Raw genomic sequence first — 14,897 nt, forward strand, 5'->3', positions numbered from 1 at the left:
AGATCACCATAATATAAATCCATATAATCCATCCATCCAGATATAGTTCGATAGATAGCCACTACCGGGTGTACACATGGGAGCCGAGTGGCATACACCGTGGCTCCTCCTGTGTCACCAGGGATCTTTTCTGGAGTCTACACGCTGATCTCTGGTGAGCCACAACCGCTGGTAGCCGGGAAGCGAGACGCTGCCGTTCCACCCCACCCACAGCGTCCGTATCTCACCGGCTGTATGCAGATGGAATTGGCCATAGTGTAGTGTCGTCCGAGTGCGACACACTGCCACCCGATACTTGATGCTTAATCCGCGTTGCGCACAACACCTATCCAGAGACACCCGTACATTCCCCCGGTGCTCGTGTCACGTGTCAGCCGTACGCCCTACGCAGACGTCTCATCACGTTGCTCCTCAGCTGATCTAATCAAAGCATGGGTTCTTTACTCTAAGAAAATAGCCACGTTGCTCGAGCCGGAGTGTTGATCCAAAATTCCAAAGTAACTAAAAACGAATAAACGTTTAACTGACCATTACTACCAGCGCCATTTTGATGCAAATAAACAATAATCATGCCAGAATTTAAGTCAAATATATAACAGTTAGTCTGAGATTGTTGCACGTGAATCCCTGAGGCTCTCAAGCCACAGATATGCCTCTTTTGGGTCAGAGGTGATCTTTTCTCCATCAGGCAGGATGACTGTCAATGAATTAAATCTGTTTAGAAAAGTTTTCACCTGAAGTTTTTTAGCCAATTCCTTCACTCCCTTAAAATCTCTCCTGGAAGCCATGAATTCTTTGGGGAAATCAGGATAAATATATATTGGTGTATCTTTAAAGACAACAGAGCCTTTATTCCTTGCTGCATACAATAAGCTCTCCTTCTTTCTTGCAAGGACAAAGGACACAAGAATATGTCTTGGTCTAGAGCCCGGCAACTTACCAATCTGATAAACATTGTCAAAATAATTCTCCTTAAGAGTCCATACCAAAGCAGTCCTTAAATACCCTTAAAATCAGGGGTACTCGGTTCTCCTTTCCGGGCTTTGATTCCTCTTCAACTCCAATCAGTCTAACATTTCTCTCTCGCAGCTTCAAGTCCATCTCCACACACTTGTCTTTCTCACTTTGGAGATCTGTCTTCAAAATGTTGTAAGCCCTGTAGCTGTCTGCCATTTCTGAGCTCATAGTTATAGACTTCTTCTCCAAATCCTCCACCCTAACATCCAGATGGCATACCTTTGAGTTCAGCTCAGCCAGGGTGGTTTTGAATTCAACCATGTCCAATGCCACCTGCCTCAGGAGTTTATAAATATCCTGACTGCTAGGATTATCTTCATCCATCTCCAATAGTTGTTTCTGTATTTTAGAGATTGGGTTCTCAAGTTCTTGAATCTTTTTCTTAGAATTCATAATCAGTATTGAAATAGCTTCAGGGAAGAGGCCTGGAGCTGCAGGTTCAAGCTGCTGTCACCTTGGCCAACATTCCGGAATCATTGTTTGCATATTTTGTTGTAGCTGCTTAACTGCAAAACAGTTGCTTTGAAAGTTAGTTGACAATCATGCGATCAGTAACATGCTCGATTGCAATGCACAAATACTGAACAGTGTTAACCCTTCTTTGCTTGAGATGCAATGGGCTGAATGACACTTTTATAGCTAGCACATAAAATGGTGTGAACCATGTTCCCACTATAGCAGAAATGCAAGATATGCATTGAGCCTTCTGTTAACCTCATATTATTTCTTCTAGGACATGCTTCGAAGGAAGACATTGATGTCGCCATGAAACTGGGAGCCAGCTACCCCATGGGGCCGTTTGAGTTATTGGACTATGTTGGGCTTGATACCAGCAAATATATCATTGACGGTATGACATTGATATTTTACATTACATTGTACGATTTAATTTTAATTTTGTGGTTTTGTTGTAGTAGTTGGTGCTTTAGTGCCGCCCTAAGGCCAAAACAATTATACAGAGAGGAGATAAGAAAGGAAGGGATGTAGGGAAGCATTATTTGTATGTACTGGCACCTGCCAGTGCTTTTGGCATGCAACCACCACGCTATTGATTGTTTTATCTGCTCTATCAACCAATGAGGGGGTGTTTTATATTAAGTGTGTACTTATTGGGATTTAGGATGTGGAATGGTTCTTTTCTTTCTGTAAGCTGTCGACCATGTGCCAGCTGAGGTTCCCGTGAGCACGCTGAGGCAGGTGGTGCATGGACACCTCAAGAGTTCCTGCAGCAGACTAGAGCACCTGAAACGTTCCGCTTTTATTGACAAAAACATGTTTATTTGAAACTTTGCTATTATTTTCTCTTTTGTAATGACTCGTCAACACAGCTACTATTGACTTTTAATCATGGGAAGGACACTTCATAAACTTAAATCTGCTCCTCTCCCATTGTTTGGCTGCCCAGTTGGTGTGCACCTTTTCTTCTCTTTGCACACCTCCCGGCTGCAGTGTCGCACCATGTGTGAGCATGCGTGGGAGAGTGAGGCCAAAGGGGGAAGGCTTGAAAGTGATGGGCTTGGGCTTCAGTCACTGGAACCTATTGCCGCAAGTGGGGGTGATATTGTAGATGGATATGTTTGGAAAAATTTAACTCCAAGATGTAAAACTCCCTTTTGAATGGATGCACAACCTACAGAGTTAAATATCATCTTACTTGAGATAGTGCCCATCCCTTCAGAAAAATGTCCCCAAACCCACTCCATTTGCCTCCACACTGATCCCATTTTTTTGGACATACCCCTTCTCAACTCACAAACCATCTTGTGGACAGATGGATAAATGTGCATGTGCATATGTTATTGTGCCTCTGAGAGCGGCGACCAATGGTCATTAAACAGAGGGTTAAAGAATGGCCATATTTTTTTTTTTTGTATTGTTTTAGTTTTTACAAACTTTTCCCATATTATCACATACATTATTTACAATTTTTACAAAACGATTGTTAATAAATTATGTTAATACAAGACAAGATATTTCTGAATGGTACAAAATCTCCCATTTAAAAACATATTAAACATGATGTAATAAAAGGACCCACCTGTTTGCTTAAAAAAACAAATTTCTTAAAACACCCATATAGACCAGCAATGGCTCCTATTTCTTCAATTCCACAAGGAAAGACAAAAGGCCCAATAAATGGACCGGCTCCCAAATAACACCAATCTTTCAGCCCACGCTATATTCTTAGCTAAAGCGAACCATGAAAACCTCAGTGTCAGAACATCAGCTGCAGCTCCTCTTAGCATAGCATCTCAAAGGATGCTGATATACGAAACAGACCTTCCACCGCATAACCCCATAAGGAAAACCTATACTTCTCATCGTCATTGTAGCCACATATTGCTCTCATTCTTTAAGCTCCACCATACTCAGCAACTGTCACGGATGATGGGAACCAGCGGATTATCCTCCAAATCTGATAAATCAACGTCCACCTCCCCTTTCTCCTCACCTGTCTCTTCGAAACGGTTTCTCGTCTGGAGGCCTTGTTCTTGGGCTTCTTCTTTGTGAAGAGGTACGGCCGTCCGCGGGAAGAAGCCACCCTGATCCCCTGATAAACAGGGAAGCAACCGGCCCCCGTCCCGCAGAAACCAAAACGAGAGGAAAAAAGCAGCTGCTAAAAAAAACCTCTCTACGATGTAGTTGGTATGGATGCTGTGCAGGAAGAGATGACTGGAGAGCCCGGAAATGCAGGAAAATACCGGAGCAGGAGAATCAAGGTAAGTCTCTCGGTGCGGCAGTAGGCTGGAAAGTCCGGAGATGCTGATACTGAACTAGGAGCAGTGCGAGGGAACTGGAATGGAAGTACCGCCTGGAACCAGGAACGAGATCCGGGAGAAAGGAAGGAGAGGAGAAACCCCGAAAGGTAAGAGGACCGAGAGGACGGAAAGGCAGAAAAAAGGGAAGGAAGGGGGAGAAGCTGAGTGAAAGGATACCGCGATAGACTCCGCGGAAAATGACAACAGGAAAAGGCACGGAAAACAAAGTAGCACGGCAACCAGGAAAAGGAAACAAAGTTGCAACGCACAGAGCCCAGGGGAGGGCGTGGTTAAATACAGAAACAAGAGAAAAAGACTAGACCGTCAAACCAGGAAGTGAAAGGAAAAAAACACGGAACAATCTAATGGCGCCGCCAACGCCAAGCCTTCCATAACCGCCAGCGACCACCAAAAGACGGCGGCATGACAGTATGCCCTCCCCCCAAAAGCACCCCCCCCCCCCCGGCTTACCCGGGAACAGACGGTGAAACCGCTGAATTAACGCCGGAGCGTGCACATGAGACACCGGTTCCCAGGAGTCCTCCGAGTGGGGGTACCCTTTCCAGTGGATGAGATACTCCAAGCGACCCCGTCGATAGCGGGAGTCACGAACGGAGGCCACCTCATACTCATCGGAAGGAACCACCTTGGGGACCCGATCCCGTGGAAAAGGACGATGGTAGGAATCGCCCCTCCATTCCCTCAGGAGAGAGGAATGAAACACAGGATGGAGACGGTGCATGTGTTTGGGCAACCGGAGGCGGAAAGCCACGGGGTTGATCTGGCGAAGTATAGGGAAAAGGACCCAGGTACCGGGGAGACAGTTTAGAGGGTTGAAGCCAGCGAGGCAGAAACCTAGTAGATAACCAGACCTTGGTGCCCCTCCGCCATGCCGGAACAGGCTGGCGCTTAAGATTGCAGTATGATCGATACCGAAGACTGCTTGCCCGCAAACATCCTGTAGCAGACTTGTGAGCCTCCGAGATACTGGTAAGTAGGGCATCCACAGACGGAGTGGTAGAAGGAGGAAAGGAGAGAGAAGGAATAAAGCTGGGATGGAAACCATAGGAACAAAAGAAAGGACTGAGACCAGTGGCACTGTGTTTGGCATTGTTATAGGCAAATTCCGCAGTGACCAACAGACTAACCCAATTATCCTGTTGGGCATTTGTGAAGCATCGAAGATACTGCTCCAGCGTAGCATTGGTTCTTTCAGTCTGCCCGTTAGTGTGGGTGGAAGCCAGATGACAATGCTCGTTCCATTCCCAGTCTCTCACAAAGCTCCTTCCAGAACTTTGAAGTATACTGAGAACCTCTGTCAGAAATAATCTTGTCTGGAGTACCATGTAGGCGAAATATTTCTCTGGCAAATACAGCCGCCATCTCGGCGGCAGTGGGAAGACCAGCCAAGGGAGTGAAATGTGCCATCTTAGTGAAGCAGTCGACTGTTACCATGATGCATGAACAACCTTCCGAGGGTGGCAGATGCACAATAAAATCTGTGGAAATAAGGCTCCAGGGTCTCTTGGGAAGGTCCTGTTGTTGGAGAAAACCAATCGACTTTTGAGTGCACTGTTTGGATCGACAGCATACCGGACATGACTTGACGTAGGTTGAAACATCTTTGGCCATACCGGGCAACCAGAACCTGCGATGAAGTAATTCCAAAGTGTTCTTAACACCTCTGTGTCCTGCCGTTGGATCGTCGTGGCACCACTTTAAAACCGACTGACGGTTGAATCTGTCTGGCAGAAACAATCGCTGTTGCTTGAAACATAAACCATCTTGAATGGATAGGTCCTTTGAGAGAGGAGAGGTGGACCGCGTGGCCTTGCGGACCCTTTCTAAGAAAGACTCCACTGAACAGATTACCTTGACCTCAGGAAGCATGAGACCGGGAGATTCCTTCTGAGACACATCTGGATATGGCTTTCTAGAAAGGGCATCGGCTAGTATGTTCTTGGAACCTGGTAAGTAAGTCAATGTGAAATCATATTGGGAGAAAAAATGCGCCCAGCGAGCCTGACGGGAGTTGACACATTCCATCTTTTGTAGAATTTTAAGATTCTTGTGGTCAGTTCTGATCTCAAAGGGATGGTTTGCTCCTTGTAGGAGATGTCTCCATTCTTCGCATGCGGATTTCATGGCCAGGAGTTCTTTTTCTATCACCGAATAGTGTGTCTGGCTGTCATTCAGTGTCTTGGACATGTAGGCAACAGGATACTCCAAACCTTCATGTTCCTGTAGAAGAGCTGCACCAATCGCCGCAGAGGAGGCGTCAGTCTCCACAATGAATCTTAGATTCTGATCTGGTTGACGAAGTACCGGGGCAGAACAGAATTCCTCCTTAAGTCGTTGGAAAGCTCGGTTTGCCTCAGAAGACCAGATAAAGGGCATTGAAGACTTTTTTAACAGCCTCGTGATGGGAAGAACACGATCCAAGAAACCTTGGATGAATTTGCGATAAAAATTGGCTAGCCCTAGAAACCTTTGGACGTCTTTGATGGAATGGGGTGTAGGCCATTGCAATGTGGCGTCGATCTTAGTGGGATCCATGCGGATTCCTTCCGAAGACAGGATAAAGCCAAGGTAGTTGACCGCGGAGGCTTGAAAAATGCATTTATCAGCATTGGCCTTAAGTAGATTGTCTCGCAGTCTTTGAAGGACTTGGTGGAGGTGATCAGAATGGAGTTGGGCGTCTTTAGAATAAACCAGAATGTCGTCAAGATAAACGACGGCACAATGGAAAAGTAGATCAGAAAAGATGCGATCCATGAATCTTTGGAATATCGATGGAGCGTTGACCAGGCCAAAGGGCATGACACAATATTCGTAGTGTCCGAAGGGAGTGCGAAAGGCCGTCTTCCATTCATCACCTGCTCGTATCCGCAAAAGGTGGTAGGCTCTTCTTAAATCGATTTTGGAAAAGACTTTCGCCCCTTGAACTGCTTCCAGAATGTCTCCGATAAGTGGCATGGGATACCTATCCCTCAGCGTGACTTGGTTTAGGCCCCTATAATCAATGCAAGGACGAAGTTCATTGGAACCTTTCTTTGGAACAAAAAAAAGTGAAGCCCCAGCGGGAGAGAATGAAGGTCGGATCAGGCCATGATGTGAATTAGAATCCAGATATTCCTTGAGAGCCTTCTTTTCCTTGAGAGAAAGAGAAAACATTCGTCCAAAAGGGACAACAGCATTAGGCTGGAGAATAATCTGACAATCCTCTGGTCTATGAGGAGGTAACTCCTGCGGGCCATCGTCTGTAAACACCTGATAGCGGAGATATTCTTTAGGGATGCTGTTTACCTTCAATATATCTGAACTGGAGGTTATATCTGGAGAAACGTGGACAGAGGTATGCATGGTCTGCGAAGAACATGACCGACGACAAAATGTTGAAGTAAATGACAGTTGATTCTTTGTCCAATCAATGGTCGGGTTATGCTTCCGAAGCCAAGAGATTCCCAGGATCACTGGAAAATGTGCTGCTCGGATAAGGTCGAATTTAATGGTTTCGTTGTGATGTAGGATCTTCATCTGCATAGGAGATGTGGTATGGGTGATAAGACCCGAGCTGAGTGGTCTACCATCCACACCTTCCACCTTTTGGTCCTCGTCTTTCTGCAAACGGCGAATACCGACCTTTTCTGCCCATACCAAGTCCATAAAGCAGCCAGCAGCGCCACAATCCAGTAGAGCCAGAACCTCATAGGACTGCTGAGAGATGCATAACTCTACTCCGACTACCATAAGACGGTTGTCTTCTGTAGTAAGCATGGGTGTGACTGATAAAGAAACGAAGGGACCAGGAAATCCCCCTCGGTAACTTGTCCCTACTAGCTCCGAGGACTGGCGTTTCCCGAACGTCTTGGTGGTACATTAGGGCAGTCTCTAAGAATATGCTGGTTAGACCCACAATACATACACAGATTGTTCTCCCTGCGTCTTCTTCTTTCTTCCGAGGTGATTGGCCCTCGAGTAGTACCAATTTGCATTGGCTCTTCTTTCGACATACAGGTAGGAGAAGGAGAGGTAATCCCAGGATCAGGCGTAGCAGGAAATCCACGCTGTCTTCGACGTTCAGACCGCCGTTCTGAGAGACGGAAATCCAGCTGAACCACTGTAGCCCACAAGTCGGTTAAAGTGGCTGGTCTGGTTACCCTTGCTAATTCATCTTTAAGGTCTTCCCTTAATCCTCGGCGAAAAATGGTGTACTGAGCGTTCTCTTGCCAGCCTGCGTCTGCAGCCACCCGTTTAAAGCGGGAGATGTAGGACAGAAGATCTGAGCTTCCCTGTCGAATGTCCAGTAACTGTTCACTGGCGACTACCGCTGTCTCTTGCCTCTCGAAGGCCAATTTGAACTGGGAGGTGAAACCGGCGTAATCGTGTAGTAACGGGCTGACACCGGTCACAAGCGGAGTAGCCCAGGAAAGAGCGTTACCCGTAAGGTTAGAAATCAGAAAACCTATGCGGGCTGCATCCGAGGCATATGTCTGAGGTCTGAAGGTGAAATAGATTATGCAAGCCTCCATGAATTCCTTAAACCTAGTAGGTGAACCATCATATTTACCGCAGGCTAAGGGCATGGGAGGCAGATCACTCCGGGACTGTTCGAAGTGGTCGACTCGCTGTCTCAAAGCAGCGTTTTCGGCCTTCACAGCCTGTAATTCTAATGTTACATTCTGCATTGCGGTGAGCAGCTCTTGGACCTGTTCCGGAATAGACATTGTAATCTCTTTCTGGCGTTGCAAACTGTCACGGATGATGGGAACCAGCGGATTATCCTCCAAATCTGATAAATCAACGTCCACCTCCCCTTTCTCCTCACCTGTCTTTCGAAACGGTTTCTCGTCTGGAGGCCTTGTTCTTGGGCTTCTTCTTCTTTGTGAAGAGGTACGGCCGTCCGCGGGAAGAAGCCACCCTGATTCCCTGATAAACAGGGAAGCAACCGGCCCCCGTCCCGCAGAAACCAAAACGAGATTGAAAAAAACAGCCGCTAAAAAAAACCTCTCTACGATGTAGTTGGTACGGATGCTGTGCAGGAAGAGATGACTGGAGAGCCCGGAAATGCAGGAAAATACCGGAGCAGGAGAATCAAGGTAAGTCTCTCGGTGCGGCAGTAGGCTGGAAAGTCCGGAGATGCTGATACTGAACTAGGAGCAGTGCGAGGGAACTGGAATGGAAGTACCGCCTGGATCCAGGAACGAGATCCGGGAGAAAGGAAGGAGAGAAGAAACCCCGAAAGGTAAGAGGACCGAGGGGACAAAAAGGGAAGGAAGGGGGAGAAGATGAGTGAAAGGATACCGCGATAGACTCCGCGGAAAATGACAACCGGAAAAGGCACGGAAAACAAAGTAGCACGGCAACCAGGAAAAGGAAACAAAGTTGCAACGCACAGAGCCCAGGGGAGGGCGTGGTTAAATACAGAAACAAGAGAAAAAGACTAGACCGTCAAACCAGGAAGTGAAAGGAAAAAAACACGGAACAATCTAATGGCGCCGCCAACGCCAAGCCTTCCATAACCGCCAGCGACCACCAAAAGACGGCGGCATGACAGCAACGTGACCACTGACTCTCTTCAGCAGGCCCAGGAAGGGAGGGTGGGCCATGGGCTTTCTGTCTGTCATCTTTTCCTTTTTTATCTGTCTTCTTTCGGTAATTCTTCCTCGGTCCCCCTGTCTCCTCTTTCTCGAGGCCGCACAGGAGATTGAGGCCTCTTTTCTACTGATCTCTTCTTGAAAATGGAGAATGTTCTTTGTGGTCGCATTGTTCAATATGTGAAGTGTTTTGGTTGATTCCTCTCCAAGGTCGTTTGGCCAATGTAACTCTTGATTACAATAAAAATATATTTAAAAAAAAAAAAAATTCTCAGATGACTACTATGTCTGCCTAATGTCCTCAACCTTTAGCCACATGTAATAAAGTGCAATGTGCAGAGATTTAATTCCTGTATTCAGACAATCGCCCCAAGACGTGTCACTCCTTATTTATTTTTCTTTTTTTATTGTATTTGCTTAAAATTACCCTTTTACAAAGGAATCGTCACATTGCAAAATAACTATAACATTTCACTTCAATTCATAGTCCCACAGAATTTCCAATAAAAACATAATCCTTAAAAACTAGAAAAATAAAAAGAGAACAAAATATTTTTTCTAACATATTACACTCAAGTTAAGAAATAAAGAAAATGTTCTCTCCTCTGAGCATGAAGGACATAACAAAACCAATTTAAGAGGAAGAATAAAGAGTTATCTAGCAGCAAATGGTTGGGATGGCATTTCCTAATACCGGTCACTCAACAGCTCTCAGAATCAACATTAGATGGCATTTCACATGTTTTCCACAGTGAACCTCAATGGAGATCCTTGCTTTCCCTTTTAGCTCTAGCAACTTACGATATGATATTACAACTTACCCGCACCACTGCGATTGTATGAGCCTGTTCATGGCCTGAAATTAGCCGGTCCCAAAACATTTCTGAAATAAAGTTCTCCCGGTCAAAACCGAATCTAGCAAATAACGACGATCTTACAGGCAGAGTGACCTGACAATCCAATAATAGATGTTTTAGTGTTTGGTCCTTTGGGTTTTTGCATCCATTACATAGGCTTGTCCCAAATCTCCCACTCCCCTTTGTGACAGAATCTCCCCTGTTCTGGCTATATTTAGCCGTATTCTGAGGAAAGTATTCCTGATCTTCCAGTCGGGAAATTTCACTAAATACCTAGGGGTGTAGCCTTGTTTTTTCTCCACTACCCAAAAATTATTTGCTCCTCCTAAAGGGCGCATTGTGTCTATTGTGCTAATCCAATCCATTTCATCCAGTGCTTTTTTTGCCTTAAATGGATTTTGGATAAGCATAGTGAGATCTATATTTGCTTTCACCAACTTCTCTTTAACCCAACCACCAAGAGCACTTAACATTTTCGCTCTATTTTTCTCTAAATGGGCTTTGATGTCTGTATACAGCGATGCCTCCTGGGCCGAGACAATGTTTCTATATAGAGATCAATTTCCAGCCTGCTTGAGCCTTTAGAGAATGTAAACCTAGTTCAAACCTGAGAGTCCGCATAGAAAGGTTCATCGGGAGGTTAAGAACATTCTTCCACACCGACCCCTCCGATCTTTGCCAGTCTGTGTGCCACAGGTAGGGCCTTGCTTCCAACCTATACAGAATTATCGGTATGACCTTTGCTTTATAATATTTGGTCAGTGGTAGGATTGAGAATCTGCAAAACATGGATAGTATTTTTTTTCATCTGCGGGGCGATTTGCAAGATCTTTATTTTGTACCTCCCTTTCTTCCTTAACTATGGCCCGTGAGGCATGTATTTTATACCCCAGATATGTTAGAACCTCAACCTTTTTAGATTCAATGCCCTTCCATCTCCCAGTGGGGGTGGTTCACCTGTTTGCCATTGTCTATACACCAGAATCTTCAATTTGTTTATTTAATATTTTTATTATTATTTTTTTTATTTTTTGGGGAGGGATTGTGAGCAAGGCAATTTTCTCTGGTATAGTAGTCTAGACTCTTCAAGAACTGCTGCAGCCCAACAGCTGTGTGATCAAGCAAAACCACATCTTCAGCGTAGGGCAACCAGTAGATTTTATATCTATTTATGACCGGGCTGGCCAACGCTGATGATAGCAGAAATTCCACCATTTCTGTAAAGAAGAGGGGAGCCCCTAGACAGCCCCGTCGTACCCCTCTTCCCACTCCAGTTGCCTCTGATAAATGCCCTTCTTCGTCCAGGCAAACTTTAATTGTGGTATCGTTGTGGAGTTCCACCAGCATTTCCAGGAGACCCTTGGGGATGCCCCAAGCTCTTAACTTCGACCACAATCGGTTTCTATTCTCCTGGTCGAACGCCCTCGAGAAATCCACCCAGGCTCCAAAGAGTGATTGCATACATGTCAACACTCCCGATTTAGGTAGGAGGCTCCTGATTTTAGTGAAAAATACTGCTATTTTTCACGTCCTCCCGCCTAAAATAATTATTTCCCCAATGCATTCCTATGGGGAAATTGTTGTCTCTCGATTTCTCTGTAGAAATCTCCCTCCCAGGCATGTCAGAATGTTGGCATGTATGTGATTGTTCTCGCTTTTCCATCGTCTTTTCACTCATGATGTTTAATGCTACTCCAATTTGGAGTTTGGAAAGGATTTTTGCCTCTTTTACCCACTTTTCCAATTCTCCCAGTAGAATTCTCTTGAATAACTTGCTGTCAATATCTAAAAGGGCAATCGGACGGTAATTTATAGGAGTCAAACGACCCCCCACCCCCCCCCCCCCTTGAACAGCGGGATGACTATTGCCGATTTCTAGGATATGGGGAATCTTTGGCTCGCCAAAATATCATTGAAAAGCCATTATAACAGTTTGGCCCACAATGGGGCATTATCTTTCAAGATCTGGTATGTTAGCCCATTTGGGCCGGCTGCTTTGGAGGATGAGCTGCTCCTGATCAATTCTATTAATCTCTGTTCCTCTAACGGCAGATGCCACACTACCCCCTTTATTCCGAAAGGTGAGGGAGCTGCAGGTAACCCGAAGGTAATGGAAAGATATTCAATCCAGACCTTTTCTGGCACCAAGTTGCACAGCATACTTTTTGAGTTTCCCTCCAGTTGGTGGATAATCGACCAGAAGTTGCCGGATCCCCCATTTCCCACCAACTTCAGCATGTATTCGCCATCTTGTGGCCATCTTGTGGCAGGACAGCCTTCCTTCCCACTGACCAATGTAATTCTGCCGTAGGGCTTTTGATCTTTTTCTGAGATCACCCTTATTTAAATTCAATTTTTTTCAGTAGCCCCAAGTTATGGTTTAACTGCTTTCTCCTCTGCCTAGTTTCCTCATTGAAGGAGTGGCAATGAACCGGTCCCCCCCCCTCCTCCCCTCCTACACTCTGAGGGTATGATGACCAGATGAATTTAATGAAATTGTCCGGTTGACAATTTTCCCAAAGTGTGCGTTCTGGTATTTCCATGAGTTAGTTGGTCAAAGCCTCCCCCTCACCCTTATATTTGGGCAAGCGCACTCTGCCCTTCCTACTCTCGAAAGATTGTCTCCGTCTCGAGGGCAGGAATGGATATCAGGGAAGGTCACCTCCAACCGGGAATGATCGCTCCCTCCTTAACATTCAATGACACCTTGTAGCTAAAAAGATCTGCTGACATGAAAATATAATCGATAATAGTGGCGGATGAACCCTGATGTCTGGTCGGGTTGGCTGGAATGTCCCCCGGGAGTTTCCTGTCTGTCATTTTCAACCCCCACCCCGCCAGAGACTCCACCCAAACTCTGCCTTTCTCATTTGGTCTGCTAGGTTTCAATGTAGATTTCTCTTTTGTGGATCGTGTGCACTGGGAATTTAAGTCTCCTACGAGTATCATGTGTACACCCCCATACCGCAGCTTAATTTTCTTCCAATGATGAGGCTAGTTCCTTCAGGAAATCCAGCAAGCTTGTACGTGCAGGGTTCCTGTTAGGGAGAATTCTTATAAATGTGCTAATTCCCTTCATCTTAGAGACCCTCAGCAACTTTGCTGGATTTTGAGGACTTGTTTTTTATTTTTACCTGGAGAGAGTGTGAGCCTTTTTTCCCCACTCTCTCATGTATTTTGATGTGCGTTTTACTCTTGTGTTGTTTGATTGTGGAGTTTTAGACAACTCCATAGGCATCATCTTTTCATGTGTGTCACACAGCACCCTCAGTACAGTGACACAGGGAAGCCTTTCAGGCTGTCCCAAGGTTTAAATACCTTCTCTGGGATAAACTACTGTTTCCCAGAGAAAGTAAAGTGAAATTGACTTTACTAGTCTTTCCAAATTCCTAGACCCAGCACACACTATTTTACAATAGAGTGCTGGAGGGGTTACTTAGTATCCCCTATGTCTAGAAACTCATGTAGCAGTCAAATGCTACCCTTTCCTCTCGAAATGGCTGGTGGCAGTGGTTTTACAACAAACTACCATGATTGTTCCCGACCGCGAACACCGATGGCGTTAAATCGCGGGAGCCATGTTTTTCAAGATGGCGAGTGAGCCTCCTTTGTTTAAACGGGTCCCGGTCTTCTTTTTTCGACATTTCTTTTTGGAAAGGTCCTTAGAGTTTGTCTCTGTGCGCCAAAACAGGTTTGGTCCCTTTGTTCCTACGCCTTGTGCAGGCTTTAGGACTGAAGACCGCCTCTGGCGCCCGAGTGTCTGGGGTGGGCAGAAAGTGAGGGAGGTGCCCGAAACTCCCTGTGCTTAGTCTCCTAGGAGACCCAAATGCACTCTGGCGTGATTGGCTGGCTGACTATCCGGCAAGGACAGCCACCGTGCTGGGTGAGTGGCAGCTAGGCTGGAATGAATGGGAGAAAACTGTTCAAAAGGCGAGTCTCTTGGCTTGGAAGGCAGAGTTGACCACTGGAATCAAAGACCCGAAGACGAGCTGGAAGAGAACGGCTGCTGCAACTCCTGGACCGTTGGTTTGCCCGGTGAAGCCCTGCTGCAGGTCCGAATCGCCAAGTTCATCTTGACCGAGAAGCCCTTCAAGGACGACTTCTCTCTTTGAGTTGGTGAGACCAATCCGCTCGTAAGCCACCTGGATCCCATTCTGTCATGATCTCTGCTTCCAAAAGATCAGGACTTGCCCGACTCCCTTGGAAGCAGACCCATAACCCCGGTTCCGAGTGCCAGCCAGTCCCAATTGGGACCTTTTGGACCCTGTCCTGGCGCCAGTGGCACCAGGCTCATAAAGATGCCCAGTCCCAGCGCTGGAAGCGCCGGGCTCATAATGCTTGGGTGGACTTACCTGCAGCAGACCATGCTGCTTACTTACCTGCCAGTTGAACCCCTGATCCTCTTGGACTACTTTTCCTGTTGGGTGGGGCAGGAGCCACTCCCTAGGTTCAGAACACTGGAACTCTTCTGGAAAGAAGGAACTCTTTTCTTACCTAGGCGTGGCTGTGGAAGGAGACACCTAAGCACTACTGGAGGCTATTTAAACCACACCCGATGGATGAATCTTGCTTTGCGTTATTCTGCATTCTCTGCAGCAGAACGCTCATCGTGTCTTCTGCTTCTGATCCTGGGCCTAAGAGAACAAAGGCTTACCATCCTGGAATCC

At 46.2% G+C, this 14,897-nt stretch overlaps 1 protein-coding gene across 1 annotated transcript in view; it reads left to right on the forward strand.

Moving 5' to 3' along the window:
- Window positions 1-14,897, forward strand: part of HADH (hydroxyacyl-CoA dehydrogenase) — a 525,417-nt gene that overhangs the window by 424,609 nt on the left and 85,911 nt on the right. Inside the window, exon 7 of the mRNA XM_069630865.1 lies at window positions 1,751-1,867. Within this exon, the coding sequence (XP_069486966.1) occupies window positions 1,751-1,867 (117 nt within the window). The remainder of the gene's footprint in view (window positions 1-1,750; window positions 1,868-14,897) is intronic.

Source organism: Ambystoma mexicanum, chromosome 6q (genome assembly GCF_040938575.1).
Source record: "Ambystoma mexicanum isolate Mex_15411 chromosome 6q, UKY_AmexF1_1, whole genome shotgun sequence".
Taxonomy (NCBI): domain Eukaryota; kingdom Metazoa; phylum Chordata; class Amphibia; order Caudata; family Ambystomatidae; genus Ambystoma; species Ambystoma mexicanum.